Here is a 23,872-nt window from a genome sequence, read left to right on the forward strand (position 1 = left end):
CAAAATAAGCAAGGTACCCTGCACACCCTTCTCCCAGCATCCACCTCTTTCCTGGGAATCAGGAAAGGTTCACCAGCCAGATGGGACATGTAATCCCTGCAGTGCGTCCTGCTCAGGGGTCTTCACACTGTTGGACACGTCTGGAACTGCACCATGGAAAGGCATCTTGTTCGACTGTGAAAAAAAACGACAGGATATCTGAGCTCCTCTGCTTATCTCCAAACGTTCAAACGAATGATCTTGATCTCATTATTTCCATCAAGTGAGCACCTAGTTGTTCATGCATTTCTGCACACGGCAGAGAACTGCACCGTCCGCTTGTTTGCACAAGGCTCAGTTGAAGCCAACAAAAGCATGCGACTTATTCACAATGGCAGGTATTGTGACCTTTTTAAGGCATTTTCCAGCGCAGGATGTTACGAGTGCTGAAGGTTTTTCAAATTGAAGTTGCATTTACCAAAGAAACTTCAGTACAAAATGAAATATCACTTCCCACACTTTTGATTTTGATTCTGCAAAGCCATGAGGATTTTCATTTATTTATCTAGTATGTATTTAGTATGGATATTTTATGGATGGTACTCGTGCTTGTCAAAGTACATTATCCGTTCCGGACACTCGTTTCATCTGGGTATTCGGCTCAACCCTGCTAGGTACGCACCAATCTTTCCTGCGGGGTCGGCTCTCGCATGATCGAGAGAAAACATTCGTATCTCAAATTCATTCCCAGGAGGATTTGAGTTTAAACCCTGACCCATTCAGGTGTCGTTCTAACGGATGAGTTATTGTAAAGGGCGGTTCAATAATGTGACGAAGTAAATAAACATGAAGTTGTTTGAATAGTTTTCTGTTCCTAATACCCAGTACTTCCTGGTCTTTATTTTGAGGATTTATTGCAGCTTGTGAAACCACATAGATCTTCCTTTATTCTTTCAGCACATTTTAATAGTTGATTTCCTGGAGATTTGTGTTGGGTAACCTGGACGGGGAAACTTCTGCCACCAGCCAAAATCTAGAGCTGGAAAGTTAGGTTATGTTTTCTAAGTTTGTTCACTCTCCATAGCAACACTTGATGTGGTCGCTGTTAGTTGATTATTTGCAGACTGGTCTCACTGGAATGATTCTCTGTCTCCTGTTTCTACAGAATGGCTCAGAAAGAGAAACTTCAGTGCCTGAAGGATTTCCATAAGGACACTCTGAAGCCATCACCCGGTAAGAGCCCTGGCACCCGTCCTGAAGACGAGGCAGAGGGCAAACACCCTCAACGGGAGAAGTGGGCCAGCAAGCTGGACTTTGTTCTGTCCGTGGCAGGCGGCTTCGTTGGTTTAGGGAACGTCTGGCGTTTCCCATACCTCTGCTATAAGAATGGTGGAGGTGAGGCCTGAAAGACAATGATCTACTTATAGAGTTTTTCTTATCACACATTCTCTGTTGAATTGTTAGGATTTGAATTCATTCTGGTTAATTATTCACTCTCGTCTGCTTCCCTCCTCTTGTTTCCTCCTTCCTTCACTCCACTCAGGTGCATTTCTCATCCCCTATTTCATTTTCCTGTTTGGCGGAGGTCTGCCAGTCTTCTTCCTGGAGGTCGCCTTGGGTCAGTTCACCTCCGAGGGTGGCATCACCTGCTGGGAGAAGCTCTGCCCCATCTTTACTGGTACGTAAGCCCCTCACAGATTAATAAGTGTGGAATAGAAGCACCTAACAAGGCAGAAATATCTCCTGTTTAAACATAATCTCAATCACAATATAAATGGTCGAATAGAGTAGTGAAATAATGGGAAACACAAATGTTGCTGTGTAATTTCAGGATGTGCAAACAAGCAACATCAAATTAAAAGATGCATCAACTATCACCGTAGTTAGATCCATCCAAGCCTTGTACAGATTTAAAAAAAAAAGATGCCTGTCGCACCTTTTACAGTTTTCACTTCATTGACGTCGAGAAAATGATTAAATCCGTCGTCATCTATTGTCGTCTACTTGGTCTGGCCTCGAGCTCCACCCACTGCCCACCCTTGAACGATCTCACTGATTTTAAAAGACGAGCACAGAGATCGGTGTCAGAGGCCTTTTCCCGTCAAACTGCAGGCTTTAAATTTTCCAGACCTCCGCTAATTTTCGGAGAGAAATGGCTGTGCAACATACGGCTGAGTCACACCAGACTCGCCTGCAGACTGCTGAGACTTTACCCTGCAACTGTTACCAGGCAACCAGGCCTGCGCTGGAATAACCAACACACAGAGGCCTCCATCCTCATGTTTATGAATTTGGTTCAGTCCTTTTATCGTCGCGACAGTCGTCATTTCATTATCTGGTTTTAATTATTTACTCATGCCGCTATTCTCACTTTCACATATGCACTCGTTCTTTCTCCTTTTCCGACACATTATCCCTCTGCCGTCTCTCTCTCTCTCTCTCTCACACACACACACACTTACACACAAACACAAGATGGTGTACAGAGTGTCCTGAATCACACGTTGCTATGGCAACATTGCTGCAACACATCAGAGACACGGCAAGCGAGGGAGCGAGAGAGAGAGAGAGAAAGAAAAGAGGCAGAGCATAGAGATCTGAGGAGCATAGAGATGGATAGATAAAGACGAGAGAAAGGGGGAGAGAATTAAAGGCAGGAAGGATGGAAAAATAAAAGAGAGAGTGACGGGAGAAAGAGGGAAGGGGGTTAGAGACTGAGACAGGAGGGATAAAATGGAGGAAACAAAGAAGAGAATGAAAAATAAGAGAGGTTAAAGAAAAGCTGCATTCAGGAGGTGGAGGAGATAAATCTGATCCTGGATCTTTGTTTTGTTTACTCCACTGTGTAAATATGGGCTGGTAATTATGAATGTGTGGTGTCATGATAATGTAGCGTTCGGACTCTGAACTGAGACAAAAACAAAAGAATAAGGATCGGCCCACACCTCTGATTCTTCAGGGATTGAGAATGGTTTTGTGTCTTGCTCTTTAAAAACAATCAGAGCTGCGTGGGCGGGATTAAAAGAGGGAACCAGTCCAATCCAAAGAGGTAAAAAAAAAAGATGGCCAGTGTTGATGAGGTCAGTGTAGCTGTACAAATTGTTCTAAGCCGATTTACGGAAATAAAAACTCTTATATCATTGTATTTTTTTGAGACACCACCACTGCCTCTGTGCAGACAGCACAAACACTGAGTGGTTCAATACTGATAATTCAGGATAAGATAATTCTGCCACACAGACCGAATACTAGAGACATAAACTTGTTTTCAGACACTTTGTGATTATCCTGTTTTCTTAAAGGACTACACAACCAACATATTCAACAGTTTACACCAAAACACACTGATTGGTAGTTTCGGTATCTGGGAAACAACACATATTGAATAATTGAGCTAATACAAAGTAGAAGATAAAGGTAGAACATAACAGCACGGCTCAGCTGCTACCAAAATCAACCTCCGAAGCAAGAAAGAGCCGTTCACCAAATACAGTTGGTCGTACTTTCCAACGCAGTTCACAGCTCAGAGCTCAGCTGATCCTTGCACCCTTTGTCCACATATGTTCTTTTTTTTAACGTATATCAGTTAAACTGTGACAGAATGAGTGAATCATCCTCGTAAACAAAGACAAACCAGTCGAGAACAGCAGATGATTAGAGCCCGGAAGATTGAAGAGTAACTGGTCAACCTGGCAGAAAGAATCAGAAGAGGGATGTTGAGGGCTGTCGTCAGAGTTAGAGTTGATCAGGTGCAGAGGTTATTAATGGACAGTGGTAATTGATGGACGGTTGTAGGAAACTGTCGTTCTTGGACACGAAGAAAAAAAACCATCTGGAAGAAGTTGCAGCAAATGATACCTGCAGCCATATTTCTCCATGGCCTTTCTCTGAGGAGTCTTACAGCCGGTGGGCAGGGATGCAGGTCCATGATGCCTGCGAGGGATGTGGAGAAGGTAAAACCTCTCTCAGATTGTGACAATCGTTAGAATTGACGATAAATATTGGGGTTCAGTCAGTGATGGGTGCTGCTGACCTCTGCTGGGGAACAGGCTGATCACAAACAATGAAAATTTTTTCCCATTGGACGAGTCGAGGAGGGGATTATGTTGTCTCAGCCTGGGCTCATGCAGAACCACAGGAGGGTGAAGAGAGGCGATGAGGTGAAACTGGATTGTCTCTCGTTGATTACCAGAAAGCAGGAGGAGCAGGGTTGATGCTTGACTCGCACCAAGAGATTTCCAGCTGACATGTTGGCATGTATTAAGGGGTAAAGCGGCTTGACAGGAATGGAAATTTTCATCGACTGAGGATTCCACTGAAGCAGGGAAAGTCCAACATAATGTGGCATGAAATTGCATTCGGCGGCTCAGCAGCACCCTCGCTGCCACAGGTGAACGTCCCCTTTTGGTCAGAGACTGCAGGTGTCAAGAAAATTGCCTGTTCTCTGGAGGTGTTCAGCAGCAAAAAGAAAAGGACAACCCTGCTGCATATGTTTCTCTTTCTGGGAGGTTGGAGGCTCAGATCTGGGAACAGCTCAGGCCGTAAAAAGAGATTCAGGGCTTGTTTTCATGAGAGTGGGTAGAAAAACTGTCAAAAGAACTAATGATTGATTCTCACATATCGCTGTTGCCCAATCTATACCATCCCCCCTCAAGCATTCTCAAAATATATCAAAACCCGATGGTTGTTAGAGAAACACCAGGGAACTCAAGACAACACCCAGAGGCTTCCCATGACTTCTCTTTCAGGACGCCTTGGATGATAAGGGCTTAAAGTCTGCTGGTTCCATGGTGGCCACACACCCTGCAAACCCAAACAACCCAACAAACCAAAGCTTTTTTTCTTAGTCTTATATCTAGGGGATGAATGTGGGCTGAGAATTCAAGCAGATGGGGTTAAATGACTGACAGGGACGAATGAGGTAGAGGGCTGAGGGAAGCTTCAGTAAATATAGCGACTCTAATTAGGGATGGATTTTATTATGCAGCGTACTCAGTCAAACTTGGCGGGACCTGTCGTCACCACCAAATCATATTTACAATCTGCTCTTCAGCTTACTTTTCCAATGGAAACAAGGCCAATGAGACTAAAGACGCATTTAGACATTTAAAAAAAAAAGCCCAATAAAGGCGCAGTAACGCAAAATAATATGGTTAGAGTTTAAAAGTATGGATCCCAAATGTAAACACACTGAACGAGGTCAGCTGAGGTCAGCAGATGAGCACAAGACACAATTACATCATGGAGGAGAACACATCTGTTTGTTTGATCAGCACTGTGCCATGTGATCCGAGCGCGTGTGTGTTCGGCAGCTGCTAATTAGCTTTTAGCTGAGTGATTAAAAGGACATGATGCGACAGTGAAGTAGTTCACACATTCATCTACACACAGACACACACAGACACACACAGATGGTGAATGAGGCTGAAGAACTTTCAAACTCATGCATACAGTTCACAACACACACACACACAGAGATGGCCAATGACGTTGAAGGACATTAATTTGGATGAATGGCATCTGTCCACTGTGTGTGCTGACTGATACTACACACACACACTTACACACAGCCTTTTGTGGCGATAATCATGACTTAACCTTTAACCTAATCCATGTTCCAATCTTCCAACACCTGTTGTTACTTTAGTGGATTTTCTTATCTTCATACCCTTGTGTAGTAGAAATATAAGAACACACACGCAGCCTTGATCTTGTGTTTACCACCAGCTCCAGTACTGACACCAGTGAAGGTTAAAAAAACTAAAACATGGTGTTTTTGTCGACTTTGCGTATGTGAATTTGTCCTGTAAGCAACACAAGCTTAGTGCGAAAGGCCACAGTGACCCGAGCTGTTGAAAAAAGGAAGAGACGTTCGGAATTCACAGCTCGATGACAGTACATTTCAAACACAGGCTTCTACAGTGTGAACAAGGTGCACAAATGTGTTTCCTGCGCATAACAGAAAAAGAGAAGAGAGCCAGAACAGGAAGTAACACTTTTATCATTGCACTACATCTGTGCAGCATCAGGATGTGACTGCTGGTTTGTAGAAAGCATTATTTTTTTACCTTTATACCTTCGAGTGACCCAGGTTCATCTCATGCATCTGAGTTTATTTTCTATTAAACCAAGTTTTATGGCTGCTTTAACAACAGGATACAATCTATACATGACTTTCACCCCCTGAACATCACGTGTTTTCATTTCATGAAATGTAACACTTGTTTCATTATGAAGCGACTTTTCTCACATCCTGTTCTCTGGCCACTCACCACATGTCACAAAAAACCTTCATCGCTCCACGCAACAAGCTGAGGCTTTTAGAGGAAGTTCAAAAAGTTACTCATTGGGGCCATGAAGACAAAGTGTTCTGTCACGTTCAAACCCCAGATTATTATTTTAAAGATCGTCCACAATGTTTTCTTCAAATACAATATTAATGACTCAGTTTAATCCCAATGTGACCTTCGTTACCTTTTCACCTTCTCACCAGCTTGACCTTTTGCCCCCCCCCCCTCTCTCTCTGCAGGTATTGGTTATGCCTCCATTGTGATCGTTTCCCTGCTGAATATCTACTACATCGTCATCCTGGCCTGGGGTCTCTACTACCTATTCCAGGTAGGATTAGAGAGAAATATCTTTGACGACTAAGTACTGACTAATCATGATTTCCTACGAAAAGAAAAAAACTACCTACATTTCCTGGCTGAGGTAATAATCAACAGATACGGTCCATCATTTACTGGAAGAAAGACAGGTCCAATAGATAATGTGATGACAAATAAGCAATCGTCCTTGATCTGCAAAAACAAACCTGTCATTATACTTCGGGGGTGTTTTCCTGTTTTGCAATTTGTCCTTTGTGTGCCGAGATGTTAGTGTAGGTGTGTGTTTGCTCATCAGGAATTTTGTAACACACGCAAGATAAAAATCATGACTGTTAAAAAGTTAAGCTGGATTTGAATTTAAGACATTTTCTGCAAAGGTGAATAAAAGTTAGCCGGACTTTTTTCCAAGAACAGTTTGAAGCTGGCTTCTGAACATTCAGTCAAAGATCTATGTGCAGTGGTTCAGACAATAATATGACTTTTGAATTGATCTTTTTGATCAGACCCTCCAAATCATAGCCTCCAACTGCATAACCTGTTCTGCAAATTTTTACTGGACCTTTTGAAATGTAAGACATTTCTAGGACAACCACAGTCTTTAAGTTACCTATTTGTAAGAAAAAACAGCAGCCGCACAGTGAGTGATCTCTAATGGGAATTGTTCTTCTCTTTTGTCCATTTCAGTGTTTTCAGCCGGAGCTGCCCTGGGCCAAGTGCAATCAGCCCTGGAATACCGATCGCTGCATCGAGGACACCTTCCGCAAGAACAAAACCCTTTGGCTGGCCTCCAACATCACTAACTTCACCTCCCCTGTCACTGAGTTCTGGGAGTAAGTTAAACAAGAGCGTGCGCCCATGATCATTAAATCACATATAATATTCATGTTGTTTCACATGTGACAGGTTTGATCACGTTTTGATATCTGGAGAATATTTAGTGGGTTGCTTGGTTGGTGGCAGCTGCCAAAGTCAACTCATCTGTCTCGATGACAAAGAAGTTAGCTGAAACATTTGTAATGTTATCATTACACACATACTGTAAACTCTACATTCACATGCACACATAAGATATCAATCAAATTCTCTTCAACATATTTTTTTTAAAACTTTCCCCTTTTGTTTCACAGACATAACGTGCTGGGTATCAGCAATGGTATAGAAGATATTGGTCCTGTTAAATGGGACCTGGCTTTGTGTTTACTGCTCGTCTGGGTCATCTGCTTCTTCTGCATCTGGAAGGGAGTCAAGTCTACTGGCAAGGTAGATAAATGTATGATGTGTCGTCTGCTAGGTTCTGTTCTTCTGTATTACCAGTTATGTTGTAGGATTCCTCTTGAACTTGCTGAACCCAAAAAAAAAAGACCAAGAACTGACTCATCCACTGTTATCATGAATATATCATAATGATGCAGAAAACCATGATAGTGATGCTCATATGATTTTTTTTTTCTCTCTGTGGTCTGACCAGGAGAACAATAACGTGCTCTGTTCAAGCCGAGTGCACTCTCCTTTTTCAAGACTAATATAATTACATATGCTTGTCTATGCAATGTTGTCCCTTTTTTCCATGCAATCGTCCCTTTAACCAGACTATTTCCCTAACTTAGTATGAAGAGGTTTATTAATCTCGGGAAAATGGAAATTATATGTGTCATTCTGTGTTGACCATAAACACATGACATTCCTTTTGTCGTGTTCAAAATCTAAATCCTTTTACCTTGGTGTTGATGCTGATTGGGGTCAAAATTCTGCCCTGCCTTTTTGTAGGCTACAGTACTGCAGGATGGATAACTCGCACGACATTTAAGACCTTGGTTTGTTGCTGCTACAGCAACAACAACATTTCGCCATGAGACCAGAGGCAGCTCAATCAATCCCAGACTACTCTTTTTATAGCCTCAACACTCTAATTGGTCTGGTCTGATTTATGCTTTCTGGTAGCCACATGTTGTAACTCTGCTAATAAAGACTCCTGCAAGGCCAAGTGTGGTCACTGCTTTGCAAAAAAAACAACACTGATGCACTGCTATTGATTAAAGGGACGGTCAGTGGTCTGCTCTGGTCATAATCAAACATTTATCAGGCATAATTCTGTGTAATGAATTCAAAGATATTATCTTGTGGGCCAAATAACATATTAACATCCTTGTTGTTGGAAGAGGCAGAGCATATACTACAAGACGATGTTGAGTGTTTTCTTAATGTCACCTTGCTTTGCTGTTTCTGTGATCTCCCTCAGGTGGTCTACATCACAGCCACGTTCCCGTTTATCATGCTCATCGTGCTGTTGATTCGTGGTGTGACACTGCCAGGTGCTTCAGAGGGAATCAAGTTCTACCTGTATCCTGACCTAGCTCGCCTGAAGGACCCAGAGGTTGGTGCCCCTGCTCTCTTAAGTGACATCAGTGGGCTGTGATTAATCCTTTTCTGCAAAACATCACTTCGCAATCAGTTTATCATTTTGTATAGGCTACTGATTAGCAACAGTTAGCATCTTTGCAGTTTGGGATTCTCTACACATCAAGTGGCCTCAGCCTTTCTGTCCCCACTCTTTCTTCCCATTTTGCAGGTGTGGATTGACGCTGGCACCCAGATCTTCTTTTCCTATGCCATCTGTTTGGGCGCCATGACTTCCCTGGGGAGCTACAACAAGTACAAATATAACTGCTACAGGTGAGGTGCTAGTTTCAGTGAGGGGGTTAGCAGTAGGGGAGAGAGGGGAGTGAAGGGATCCTTGTGTGTTCATTAACAAATCCTCCTCATGACATATGTGTGACATAGGGACTGTTTGCTGCTGGGAGCCCTCAACAGTGGTACCAGTTTTGTGTCTGGCTTCGCAATATTTTCCGTCCTGGGCTTCATGGCACAAGAGCAAGGGGTGGACATTGCTGAGGTGGCAGAGTCAGGTACGAGGGTTCTGTAAAGGCGGCAGTGATGGTGGGCGCTGCTTCCTGGTTAACAAATTAAACAACAGTGAATATAAAGAAAAACAGCAACGAAACCCAAAAGAGAATTAGCCAATAAGTTTAATTCCAAATTCAATTTGGAATCAAAAGGATTCCCTGATTAATTACAAATGACGGCATCTGAATATGGAAGTTTCCGCAATCAAACACTCCTTGACAAAAGCAGAATGTGAGAAAACATGAATATGGTCTATTATCGCATCAGGTTTAGGAAGTTTGATGGACTAGGGCTTAGCAAAAAATGATAGAGAGTACCTCTTGTGCCAGTGTGCTAGAGTTTTGGTTTTCGAGATGTTCCTTTTCTACACGTGACAAACTGCCATGACCAATGTTGTAACTTATCTTTCAGTGACATATTGGCAAATGGAGTTATTAGTAGTTTTTGCCAAGCCTGCAATGTCTGTGATGGTCCACAACCAATAAATACCATAGCTCAACACAAAGACACATGGGAAATATGAGCTACACAACATTTTGCCAAAAGAAGAAGAGACTGTGCCTCTATATTTGTATTGATTGTAACATGGAGAGTAAGATGTTGTTGAAAAGCTTCACTGAAGTTCTTAGTGCCATCATCTCTTCCATAGATCTACAGTATATTTACAATGTAAAGAATTGCTGAAGCCAAATGACAGTGCAACTTTGTTTTCTGTGGACTATGCCTGGTTTTCCAAGAGAAGTTACTCATGTTTGTTTTTCAGATCCCTAAGCAGATGAAAAAAGGGACTTTCTTTAGAAATCGTTAGTCTTAGAAATACAAGTCATACTTAAACAAACCATAGATATCAGCCGATACTACTTGGAAACTTGCATTACTCTGTTTTCTGTGACACTTGCCTCCATTAATTGCTGAAGACATTAAGCATTAAGCAAAAATTGAGAACTTGAATCTTCCAATTTATGACAGAGCAAAGATAATTTCAGTTTCAAGTGCTTTTAAGAAACCCAGGCTTCATCTAATTTACCAAGGTCAATGATTCTCGTTGGGTTTTTGGATTTGTCCAATATCAACATTGTGATTGGTGACTGGGTTGATTTTGGGTTGGAGATAAGTCCTATGTCCCTGGCTCACGGGCAACATAGAATCCAGTCACTAATACAGCAATTTTCCAACCTGAGAAAATATATTCATGAGCTATGAGTCAAAGACCAGCGGGTTGATTAAACTCCTGCAGAAAAACCATAAGTGTTCATACTCAGGCCATCAGACAGGTAAAACTTCTGCCAGGTAAGCAAGTTATCAAAGGAACATCACAGGCAAGTCTGCCTTAACTGCGACTGCTTGATTCTGATGTATCTGACAGAGGAGTGCATGTTATGTGCATGAGATAATATACTGAATACACAGAGGATAGAGTGTGGCTGTTCACCCATGCTATGGCTTCTGTTAACTCAAGAATGTACTGAACAGAAAAGAAAGACAAAGACATTTTTAGAATACTGAAGTTTTTTAGTATTTGGAATAACGAATCATCAAACTGATGTGGATCCTGTTCCATGAGTTATACTCTTGGTTTGATTAACGTTCTGCTTGTGCAGTTGGAGGTTGGAACTACTTTTTCCGAAGTCATCGCTGTGTTTGGTTGGATGCCCTGTCATATATCACAACAAAAAAACGGAACACATTTGCATATCTTGCTATCAGCTGCAATTCTGTTTTGCTGTTCCGGCTTCTTCCTTGTTTCTTGACTTCTTGGTTGAACATCAAATTAGACCCTCGAAAAAGAAAAAGGTTTTGCTCTTTATCCCACATCACAGACTGCATTTGCTGCTGTTTTGTATCAGTCATTTTGCATTCATGAAAGAGAGGAACATGCTTTATTCAGCCAGGAATGTAAAATGACTTGAGTGATGTAAGTGCTGACATACTTACATACTAATGAGTGAGAAACTAAGAAAGATGCACTTGAATCACCTTCTCTAAGCAGATGATCGTCTCCGTGTAAAAAGGCTTTCAGCTGCCTGGAGAAGTGACTCATGCGTTTCTTCATCAGGATACATGTTTCACGTAATTGCTGCATTGTTTCCAGTGGTTTATGCTCTTTTTTTGGTAACTTAGCTCCACACAACATATATAGGTAATTTGTAGGTTGCTTTACGAATTTCTCATGACTTAACTATACTCACAAAAAATGACATTACAGATTATATTCGACATGTTTGTTATTGTATTGTTGCCTTGTTATTGATCTGTTCTCCTTTATGATAACGTTCCATGTTTTTACTGTTAAGTTATTGTAAATGATGTGAAATGACGTCATGTGTTAATATAAATATTCAGTAATGTCATAAGTAGCTTGTGTCCGAGGAGGTAAGTAAAGATGAGTCAGATTAGATACACTTTAAGTAACAACACCTAGTTTGATATTAATACATATCTCACACTCACACATTCATTTTGCCATAAACACAAACATCTATTTGAAGTATGTAGGTTTGCCATCATATGCATTCATATCTGGTTCTGCGTCGCCATGTGTTTGGGGCCTTTCTTCCGACATGGATGCAGATCAGATGAGCTCATCATATGATACTAATGTCGCCTCCCCCCATGCCCCTCTCTCTGCTCTCACCCCCACCCCCTTACCCTCCCCTCCCCTCTGCAGGTCCAGGCCTGGCGTTCATTGCCTACCCCAAGGCTGTAACCATGATGCCTTTCCCTACAGTCTGGGCGATTCTCTTCTTCATTATGCTGCTGCTGCTTGGCCTCGACAGTCAGGTTAGCCGAAAAGTCACACATGGTCAGCTGTTGAAATGATAAGGAAGTGGTGTAAAAAGATGCAACTCTCAACTGTTGCAGCTTTTTTATCTGCGCCCATTAGCGAGAGGCGTACTGGCCCTTTGTAGACGTGGGAATATGTTTGAGGAAGCACACGCACCCAAAGACAAAACTAATTCTTTAACATGGATTAAAAATGGCGCTAAGCACAGCTATTACATCGGCCAAGTCCCATAAAACCTTATAAATCCACATTTAAATTCACCACTTCCATTTTTTTATTTTAAACTGGAAGAAATTGCACACACTCTCTAATATTGGTTCCCTTAACATGCCAAATTGTTTTCATCATGATCCAAATCTTTTCCTCTGAGAAAAGGTTGATGAGTACCCTATCTCCGGCAGGGTATATTGGGTATCTTTTTTGGGGTAACCCTACCAAGTCTACCCACAGTCTGCAAATACAGTCATTCAAATGGGCACCGACTGAAAACATAACCTCCTTTGGTGGGAGTAATGACTGGGACTAATGATTCTTTATATAAAATTCACATATATACGTTGCTCCAAGCAACAGAAATAGCAGTTAAATTACAGTATCTATACAATTTTCAACATGACAACGGTAGAAAATATTTAAGTTTAACAACATATGGGCCATTTTTATCACAGGTAACATTGATAGTTTTTATTTTGACAACACTTGTGTGTCCCTGCAGTTTGTGGAGGTGGAAGGGCAGATCACATCACTGGTGGATCTGTATCCGTCCTTCCTAAGGAAGGGTTACCGCAGAGAGGTCTTCATCGCTATCGTCTGCTGCATCAGCTACCTGCTTGGACTCACCATGGTTACCAAGGTAACATGTTAAACTTTGCACCGCAGTGTATGAAGGAACAGAGCGAATACCAGAAAACTCAGCGATGTGTACCAATACTATTAGCTGTGAGTTTTACTTTTTTAGAAAGACTCCATGCAGGTACGTGTATCCAGTACGTGCACAGTATCTACTGTTAATCGAATGTATATTCTGTGGCTGCTGACCTCATTGACCGGATCTGGCCCACAGCTCTGTTCACCAGAAACACCAGCGTTCAGACAGCTATTAGTGTCGTTCCCTGGGGAGATGACAGGGGGCTATTTATACTGTCAAGTCATGAGAACTTCCCTTCCCTCCTCCAGTATTAATAGATTCTCCAGACCTGACTTAGCTTTTCCAAATCTTCCCCTCTTCCTCCATCCCTCCTATTTCTGTCTCTTGTCATTTTCCGATGTTTTCCCATCATTTTTTTTATTCCCATCCTTCTCATCATGCCATTCTTTTCCACATCCCCTCTTTGGCTTGAACTCCTCTCCTCCTCTCTGAGCCCTTTTTATTCCTCATACCTTCTTCTTGACCGTTTTTCTTTTCTCTCCTTCTTTGTGACTCACAAAGCAAGTTAGTGACATTTATCCTCTCTTGAATAATACAGACGCATCATTGTGATGTATCATCCTGACAAAACCTGCTCTGTACCAGCAGACTCTTTTCATCACTGACATTATGACCTCTCAAATGAAGTGTGGTCGTCATAATCTCTCAGGGACTTGATACTGTGCATATCTGCTGTGGCTTTGTGTCGAGCATCTACACAGTAATGCCCTGTTTTATCTGTTACGTCTGAGATTTTCATGATATGAGAAGTCATTGCAAGAAGAAAGCTCTATTGACGCTTGAATTTTTGAACTTTGCTTAATCCATCTGGGTTTTTTTTTTGCAAAATTTGATCAACAAGGTTAAGTTTGAATATACAGTCATCTCATTATGAGTCTTACGTAAAAAGATTCTCCAACAACAACATTTTGTCACAGACAATCACGCCTGTGTTCATCCACCTTGGAAAGCTTCACCACCTCCGTTGTTTCTTGTTTCTTTTTGGGGATGTCCAGAAGCAACTTAAGCATCGATTCATAAGGAAAACAACTCAAGATCCAGTTTGAGAATCTTTTTGAGTATCAGACAGAGCTTCATGAAACCACAGTGCATTTGTCTGAGCTATGTCACATTAATTGCACTGCGCTTGTAGCATTTGAAATTGTTTTTTTCCATCTCTGTCTGCCGTGTATTCATCTGAAAATTAAGAACATGAAGAAAAGGGCAACCGTCAAATTCACATTTCAAACAAAAAGGAGGCAACACATTTTATCACGAGACAAAATGAAATGTGTAACCTCCTCAGCCGTGAATCTCTCTAACATCAATTCATGTTTTTAACCTTCACGACTTAAAGCAACCGGAACGTCTGAAGACTTGAAGACAGAGGACAAATGAAGTCATGAACCGCTATAACATTAAACAAAGAGGCTCACACACTCAGAACAGTGTGAGGACGAGCTGTGAGACCCGTGCTGTTCTTTGTTTGGACAAAGTTCCTCTATATATGTCTCCCAGAATAGAAATGTGAATTATCCATCAGCCCTCTGCGCTACAGGCTCGTTCCAGTGAATACCAACACTAACGCACTCAAATAATTTATGATACAAAAAAGCGAAGGAGACCTTTAAATCCATGTTAATTTATTGTGCCTCTCGTGTCTCCAAACCTAATCTCACATGCACCTTTCATCCTCTGTCTCCTTGACGACCATAATATATACCGTCACTCTCTTCCTCCTCCGACCTCCCTAACCGCCACCATCCTCCCACCCTTCATTCCTCTCCTCACACAACGTGTAACCTTCTCACTGTCATTCTTTTTTCTTTTTTTTTAATGCCCCGCCTCCCTCGCCTCCACCCTCCCTCTTTCTCTGTCGTTCCCATGACAACATCTTTTTATGGCTGCGGTGGCCTGGTTTTAAGTTTAGGATTCCCATGACTGTTAAAACAGTTATCACCACGGATATATATATATATACACACACATATATATTTATATATATACACACACACACACACACACACGTGAGCACACAGAGGCATGTTCATGCACACACACTCGGAGGCAGTTGTCTTCTCACGTGGCGACATGTCTTCTGGTCTGTCTCTTTATATCTCTGTATACTCTGTCTCTACACCACATATCTTAATTCTCACATGCTACTTGAACAAGTGTGTTTCTGTAGCTGAGTGCAAAACCCTCCTGTGATAAAGCTGAATGGAACAAAAGATGCAGGAATATAGAGATGATTTAAAAAAAAAAAAAAAAAAAAAAAAAAGGACATGTTCTGAGCAGTGTTGTCAAGCTGTCTTTCTCTCTGTTTGTCTCTGTGCAGGGTGGCATGTATGTTTTCCAGCTGTTTGATTACTATGCAGCGAGCGGTGTGTGCCTTCTGTGGGTGGCATTCTTTGAATGTATTGCTGTTGCCTGGGTTTATGGTGAGTAACATCCCTCTTTAATATCTTTATTTTTTTAGGTTCCTGAAGTGCACAGGAAGAGGGTTTTACCTTGTGATGTCTGTGTGTGCTGAATGTGACGTCCACTTTGCTGTGCACTTGAGAGGACAATTCATCTTTCACCCGATTCAATACCATCCCGATACTTGGGTGTCAATCTGATATTTATTCCAAATTGACAAGTATTACAATTCGATATAAGAGTTTTCTTTTTTTAATGATATGAATTATATTTCCAATTGCAATGCACATCACAAAACGCTTTAATTTAAAATTGGTTGCTCCGGCTCATTAAGCTAGTTTCATTAGAAAACAAGAAAAAAAACTTAACATTCTAAAGTTTGGATTTAAGAGGTGCAGGTTCTGTCATCAAGCATTTTTCTGCTCTCTCCCGTCCGCTTCGTTTTTGCTGAAATATTATTACGTAAGCTGTCACGTAATACTCACACAATATACACTTCCATCTGCTGGACCAAAGTGGTAACATCCTCCCACCTCGATTAGGCAAAACAAGCTACTCTATTCAATTTTAGAAAAGAGAATCTACTTATTCTACCGTAGATTATTTTATCACAACAAACTATTCAAAATCAATTCACCTAATCCAATGAGTAGATATTTACACAGCGTGAAGGTAAATCAAAGCCAGGGCCATCGCAGGAGTTTGGGAGAATAAATGTTCTATGTCCTGTTTTAAAGAACTTTCAAATTAAAATGTGCATCACAAATAATATCGCCTTGCCTGTTAAACTTCCTGGTACATTCTTTTGCTGAGCGATTTTTTTTTTTTTCTCTTCGGAGAAGATAATTAATTTTGCTGTCTCCGCAGGCGTTGATAATTTCTACGATGCGGTTGAGGACATGATTGGCTACAGACCAAATCCATGGATGAAGTGGAGCTGGTCTGTCATCACTCCTTTACTGTGTGTGGTAAGAGCTTTTCTTTTGACATCCGTTAACTTCAGTCTGCGGCACATGACAAGAGTCTGACCTCTTCCTCTTTTTATTCTAAGAACTTTTCCGCTCACTGAAACTTGTTTTCGTGTCATCATGATCTTTCTTCTTTGCTTCACCCCTCCTCACACTTTTCTTAAAGAGACAAATCCCTAATTTGAAGTGGCGCTCACTTTAAATTCAACGTACCAAAATGTTAGGAAATAAAAAACGTCATGAAGTATTTCTGCTGTAAATTAACTTTTTGGGGATTTTCGATGAAGACGAACTTTGATTCAAGCATTTGTTCCTTCTCCTCCTCAGGGCTGCTTTATTTTTTCCTTGGTCAAATACAAGCCATTGACGTATAACAAGGTCTACAAGTATCCTGACGGTGCCATTGGAATTGGTTGGACTCTGGCCCTGGCTTCCATGATCTGCATCCCCATGGTGGTTGTCATCAAGATCATTCAATCTGATGGGCCGCTCATTGAGGTGGGTGGTTGTTTTTTTTTTAATGGTTCAGGTCAGAGATTATATTTACTGATTCATACGGAGCCTGAAGGGTCGTTGCAAGAGTTTTTGGGTGGATTAGTTTAGTTTCCTTCTGATCCTTGTGTCTTAGTGGCTTTGGCTGCATTTTCAACCCGTCTGAGCCCGAGAGAAAAACTAACTGACCCCGACCTGAACTCAAAGCTGCACCGTTGTTTCTCTGACACGTGGTCATTTCTTGTTCTCTCCGATTACAGGCGTGTGCACTGTAAAAATGTATCTAACTAACGTGACCGACCAGAACCGAATGTCACCACACATTTTAATCGGCTTATTGAACTTTACTTCGAACTGGGCATGAAGTACCGCTCAACAGGCGTGGCTATAATCACAATTTAAATCGCAAGAGAACATAAAAGTAAAAAGGAAGGCGGCTCCACAGACTGAGAAATTTACTTGTAATTTAAATTTTGAATTCAAGCTCCATTTGAACTTATTTTGCTCCATTTGAACTTATTTTGCTCATATCTGCTTGTTTTAAGACCAGTTTTTAAAATCACATCTCGTTCTTTTTCGTGTTCTCCGTCCCATCTTCCTATTGTGCTACTACTCACTCGTTTCCTCTCTTTCCTTCAACGTCTCTCCATCAATACTTTCGTCACTTACCACGTCTTTTCTCTTTCCCGTCTCCTTCTCATCTCATCCCTTTCTTCAACCTACTCCTCCCCCCATCCTCTCACCCTCCCTCCTGCAGAGGATCAAGGCGGTGGCCGCCCCGGTTCGTGGTGGTGCCAGCTCCCGTCCTGCAGACCACCGTGGCCCCAAAGACCTCACCTACCCACTGGATCCCAATGGGAACAAGGGCCTCCTGATGAAGGCCCCGACCCACACCATCGTAGAAACGATGATGTAAAGGAATGAGGTGGAGGCTCTCCATGAGATCGCTCTCCTCTCCTCTCTGTCCTCTGAAATGCTTCTAAAGCTAGCTAGCTTCTCTGTCTATCTGTCTATCTGTCTGTCTGGTGGACTGATAAGGGTTTTTAGGAGAAAAAAAAAGTTCCAGTTTCAAATCTTTTAGGAGTACATTGGAAGTAGTTTGCTGTTGGTGGTTTTATTGAGAGGGGTAGCGATCACATTTCAAATCTATTTCTGAAATACTCAGAAGCTGTTTTCTTTTTTTTTTTTTGTATTTTATTTCAAATATTCATGTGACCACAAATCGTCCCACACTTGTCTTATTTAAAAAGCTCAGTGATACGCTGGTGGATTTCTATTTGGTCCTTACCAGCAGAAAATAAGGAAGAAGGTGGTTATCGAGTCTTTGAATCAAACAGGCTTCCGTAGCCACTATACGAAAAATGTTACCTACACTTACCATAGATTAACAAATACAGATTTTCTGACTGAGCGAATGTGCCACTGGGTTCAGTTTTCGGCTTTTTAAGAGGCAGGAGATCGATGCACTGCAGGTACAGCAGTATTAACTGAAGTCATGTTTTTATCTATTGGAGGTATTTGGGTATACATTGTAGAAGCTGAAACTTTTTTTCAGCTGCGAAAGGCAAAAGTTTTCCAATCAGAAACAAACACGACCATACTGAACGTAAATGTGCGAACCTGCAGATCGACGTGTTTCTGTTCAAATAAAGTCTGGTATCAAAAACTTCTCTATCAGCAAAACACGACGAAACTAAACTAAAGAGCAAAAAAACCCAAAGCTGTGGCCACCAAAGTCAAACTCCTCTCTTACGCCGCCTCCTTCTTCTCGTAGAATCGCAGACCAGCTGGATTGGTACCAACGAGCTTCCTGAAGTCGTTGTTCCTTCGGGGCATTGAGTTTTAAAACTTGCCTGTTGCAGCTAAAACAATAAAATAAAAATATATATATAGAATTGACACTGCCATAGCCGACGCCCCTTATCAAAGGAGGACCCTAGTTCTTAAACGCACCTTAGCACAAATATCTCCCATCTTCCATAGCTGTAAACTATGGGTCAAAGAGAAACGAGCACTGAGACTGCGCTGCATGGGGGGGGAACCCGCTCCTGCACAAAGAGAGACGTATCTGAAAGGATTTGAAGTGTGGAGGTTGAACCCTTGAGTGTGTTGTCTGTGGCGTACTGTACAGTAGTAGCTAATCAGTCTATCTATATCTATCTCTCTATCTATCTTTCTCTGTCCTAGACCAGTTTACAGTACATTAGTGACTGCACTAGGCACTCTTGGCTTACGAGTTTGGATTGGATTTATTTTGTTTTCTACAGAGGAAGTGACATTATTATTAGTTTTTTCCTCTGTCAATGTTTAGAGATTTTTTTTTTTTATTAAGACTATAATGTTATTGGTATTCACTATTGATGATTATTGCTGTAGTTTTACATAGAAGAAGGAATACTTCTTTCATCTGGTGAAAATACTAAGCTATTATACAAATCATACATTTACAGTGGCCGCCATTGTAGTACAGTCCTCGTGGTGAAGTTCTCCAGCGTTGGTTCCGCCGACGTCTGGCTTCCAAACAACACAACTGATTTTTACCAGATATTTTCTCTTGTGCGACAAAATAATTAACAAGCAGTTTAATGTACACTAAAAAAAAAAAAAAAAAAAAAAATTGGGACTTCTACAATGGCTCCATCTGTAAGTTTGTAGTTGTTGGGGGTTTATATAGCTTTTCCTCTTCTGTAAATACAAGGTGACAGTATTTAAGTTGGATGAACTCAGCCAGACATGCAGGGCACTGGAGCCAATGGTTAAAATCAACGTGTCACCGACTCCGCGACTTGCGGCGTTGAACCATTGGTTGGGTGACGCTTCCCAGCAGATCAGTGTCAGACTGTCGACCCGTCTGAGTGCCAAACTCCTGTCCAGACACTGTGAGAGGTGGCAGCTGACACGTCAGAGCCGCGGACCGACGGAGTTTGGTCGAGTTTCCATGGTCACAGCGCTGCATCGGGCTCGGGATTCAAACAACGGGCCCCAAACTGTTCAAAAACCAATTCTAAGGACAAAATCAAATAATTTTTACTATTTCGAATTGGGTGAATTTCATCACGTCAGATGTCGATGCGGCAGAACCAAATGAAATTGAGCAGTTGATGCCATTGAAACCGGCTCAGTCCAAACTCCGTCAGTCACCGGACACAGAGAGAAATGTTCCCTGTGATACATTTACAGTGTCGGCTTCAGTTCTGGCTGAGTTTTTTAAAAATCTTTATTTAAACAAAGACAAAAATAAAACTACATTACATTCTTCACAATAGCAAGGGGCCATAATATCGACAATGTGAACCATTGACAACTAAATCTAGACGATGTGGGACGGGAACAACTGTTGCATTCATTTTAAATATGTCTGTGTAACAAGGGGTTTCCAATGTGTGTATGTGTGTGACCAGCGACCATCCACTCAGGACCTTTTTCTGTAGTGCTTTTATTATCCCAGCATCCCCAAAAAATATATTAGACATCAAACTGTGGGTGACGAAGAGTTGAAATTTAACGGTAGCAGTGAAGTTATGTTTTCATCGAGCTCGAAAGGCCGTTAGATCAGAACGGGGGGGAAAAAAAAAAAAAATCACACCTTTACTGCCTATTTTATCCAGAGTCAAAGGCAAAAATACAGTGGGAGTGAATCAAAGTGAGTTTTTAATTGCACCTTACTTGTATAATTTGGACTTCATATCGAGTGATGAGGCCAAAAAGAAGAAGAAGAAGAAGAATAACGATAAACACTGCCATCTTTTTATTCAGGGTTCTCACTGACCTCCGACGTAAGAATATCTGAATACTGTCGAAACACCTCAACTCCATCCGTTCTCCCTAAACCACGTCACCATCCGCTTTCACATTGCAGGAATCAAACATCAGACGTGATTGTACGACCAGGTCCTGTTTTTCGTGTTTAATCTCTCTAGCGTTAGTACAAAGTTTATTCGATTTCTTCATATAGACTGAAGTAGTTCATATCATTAAAAGGGATTTGTGAGACCAAATCCGCAGCACACATCTATTTTCATACAGTGACAAACTTTTCCTATATGAGTTGTCTTTGTACGGCTGAGCTCCCATCGCAGACCTCCCGTTTTAATACACATTCAAAGCTTTTATTCTTTTGTACAGACCTGGTTCTCGGTTTCCCAGAAGGGTCTTAGCACACAACGGAAGGCCTCGGTCTCCAGAGCCTTCTGCGATAACACAGCCTCCAAATTTAGCAAATATTTACCGTCGCTTCCTGTCAAACCTCAGCATCCACCTGCGGGTTTCATATATCTGCTCATGTGTAGCTGATCTGCAAAAATATTGTACTTTCAATCAATTACCTTTATTTTATTGACAAACTTTCATGCTTTTTAAAAAAGTTTGTTAAAAATGATGGAGACTTTAAATAACGGACACATGCATTTGTTTAACTCGTGTTATCAGAGTTCCCCGGTGCTGAGATCCTTCTTGTTTTTGGTGAAACCTGAACCAGAAATTGTGATTCATGCACTCATGTATTGGTTTATTCAGCCTGTCTTTGTATATTTACAGTTTGTTCATGTCCCTTTTGCCTTTTTACACTTCCCATCAGTTAGCCTACGTAAAACCAATGAAACTAAGCTAACTGACTTGTTTTCTCAGAGATAATGATTTTGCAGGAGAATTGAAGCATTAGCGATGCACAAGTTTTTACCGCCGAATGTTGAAATGTGAACGTCACCTGCGGGTGAATGTAAAAAATTTCTGAAGATTTATTTTTTAGGGGTTAAGAAAAGAATTAGTTACTTTTTATTTTTGTTGATCTCGTTTTTGTCGAATCGAGCAGTTTTCTTGTTTTATTTTATTTTTTGATTGTGTGTCTGTCACGTTTTGCCTTTTTTTATTCCAAATATCGTGTATTTGAACTTCTGTCATTGGACTAACTTGTAGAACTATCAATCAAAAAAACAAACAGAAAAAGCTACAATTTGTGATGTGCAATACTTTGTAGAAATTATTATTTTATTTTTTTGTCTGAAGGTGGTTCTAACCTTTGGCGTGAGATAAAAGCCTGTGAATTCTTGAAGAAAATATTTTTTTTGAATCTTCAGGGTCCATTTAAATTAAAACAAAATGCTCTGCAGTGTGAAACTAAACTAAACCACTATTCCATCAAAGACGATGTGGTTTGAAATGCACTGAGAATAAAATTATTACTCGACTGAATTTCTTTGCAAATTCTACGTAGTGAGTTTGAGAAGTATGACACTGCCAGTAAGCCGACCGTCTTTCCATCCGCATACCTCTCTCTGTACTACAGAGTATTAGGAGTACTTGAAGGAAAAATATCTGAGATATCAATAATAAAGACATAATATCATAATAAAAAGTAAATTTACAAGAAAAAAAGTCATTAAATTAAAGAGCGAAGTCACACATTTACAAGAATTAAGTCATTGAATTAAAAAAATGGTTAATTATGAGAATATAGTCAAAGTTTAATGAGAATAAAAGTTTTATGGTTTCGTTAAGTCGTATATTTACACTAACAAAGTCGAAATACTACAAGAACGATTATATTTCAGGAAAAAAATTTGAATATCAACTGAAAAATATTGTAAATTTACAAGAATGAAGTCAGAGTTTAACGAGAAAATATGAAAAATTACCACACGAATAATGAAAAAAAAAAACTAAATTAGGAAATAAGCATCTAAGGGATTTCAGGTCTCATTGTGTCTTGACAAAATTACAAAATCATTTCTCCACAAAAGAGACAATTTCCTGCACGATTTCGTAAAATGTATTCCGTTTTTCTTGTGTTATTTCACAACAGCTTGTGAATTTACAGCTTTATTCTTGAACAGTCAGGCGTATTTCCTCTTATTGCCCTAATTCTCATTACTTGAATCTCATTACTGCTCTGTTGCTAAACATCAGGCAGCTTTCCAGAAACATGTCACCGCCAAAGTTCACGACTCCACAATCTGTGACGCATCATCTGCAGAGTGAAACACATCCTTATATGGCTCTTGTCTCTATTTGGCTTGTGATGGAACCTTGGAGGAATAATTTGGCTGCTTTTGGGTGGAAACTGGTCCCTTTGCAACTGAAGCAGTAAATCCAATAAAACCCACTTTATCAAATAAGTAAGTTCTACATTCTGCTTGTTTCTATCTGAACCAAACCCTCCTCCACCAGGCCCTGCAACCAGAATACTCTGTCAGGAAACTGAAAACTCTGCGTTCGTCTAGAAAAGAACAGACTCAGTCAGATTTGAACTTTTCAACTCATCGGCAGAGTTTGGAGTCTGGTTGTTTTTGTTCCTGCGACATTGAATCACACAGATGTGAGCTCCGCGCTGACACATCTGCTTTTATCACTGAAGTTGCTCTGAAACATCCTCAATGCAGAGATCATCTTTGTTCTTTGGTTTGAAACTTAAAGAAAATCATTATTTTGAATCAAGTTTTCTGCTTTTACTTGCTTGAACGATGGCAATCTCAGCGCTAAGGCCTCTGGGAAATGGAGTCCTACTCCCAATCCTCCCCCATCCTCTGCGACTCATTCCGAGCATCGTCTCCCACGACGACGCCTCGGTCTTTCCTGCATTATACCTGAATACCAGCCCTTCCTTTTTGAGAATGTACGTGGGGAAAATGTTTTTTTTAATCCTTGGTGAAGGAAAAAAACATTTCTAAAAGAATTTGAAAGGTTTTATTTTTTATTTCTATGGCCAACATGTGAGCTAGAAAAAAAATAGAAAAAAAATGTGTTTGAACAGGTTTTGCAAAGGTGTAAAACTTTTTTTTATTTCTTAATAAAAAATTTGTCTTCAGAAAAT

General features: G+C 40.8%; 1 protein-coding gene across 1 annotated transcript in view; it reads left to right on the forward strand.

The window, feature by feature from the left end:
• Window positions 1-22,437, forward strand: part of LOC109641025 (sodium- and chloride-dependent taurine transporter-like) — a 29,569-nt gene extending 7,132 nt beyond the window's left edge. Inside the window, exons 2-15 of the mRNA XM_020105331.2 lie at window positions 1,145-1,374; window positions 1,523-1,657; window positions 6,509-6,597; window positions 7,272-7,417; window positions 7,715-7,847; window positions 8,827-8,961; window positions 9,157-9,260; window positions 9,369-9,493; window positions 12,160-12,272; window positions 12,992-13,129; window positions 15,522-15,624; window positions 16,472-16,572; window positions 16,900-17,070; window positions 17,822-22,437. Coding sequence (XP_019960890.1) covers window positions 1,146-1,374; window positions 1,523-1,657; window positions 6,509-6,597; window positions 7,272-7,417; window positions 7,715-7,847; window positions 8,827-8,961; window positions 9,157-9,260; window positions 9,369-9,493; window positions 12,160-12,272; window positions 12,992-13,129; window positions 15,522-15,624; window positions 16,472-16,572; window positions 16,900-17,070; window positions 17,822-17,980 — 1,881 coding nt within the window. The 5' untranslated portion in view covers window position 1,145 and the 3' untranslated portion in view covers window positions 17,981-22,437. The remainder of the gene's footprint in view (window positions 1-1,144; window positions 1,375-1,522; window positions 1,658-6,508; window positions 6,598-7,271; window positions 7,418-7,714; window positions 7,848-8,826; window positions 8,962-9,156; window positions 9,261-9,368; window positions 9,494-12,159; window positions 12,273-12,991; window positions 13,130-15,521; window positions 15,625-16,471; window positions 16,573-16,899; window positions 17,071-17,821) is intronic.
• Window positions 22,438-23,872: the final 1,435 nt, after the last annotated feature.

Source organism: Paralichthys olivaceus, chromosome 2, assembly GCF_024713975.1.
Source record: "Paralichthys olivaceus isolate ysfri-2021 chromosome 2, ASM2471397v2, whole genome shotgun sequence".
Lineage (NCBI taxonomy): Eukaryota > Metazoa > Chordata > Actinopteri > Pleuronectiformes > Paralichthyidae > Paralichthys > Paralichthys olivaceus.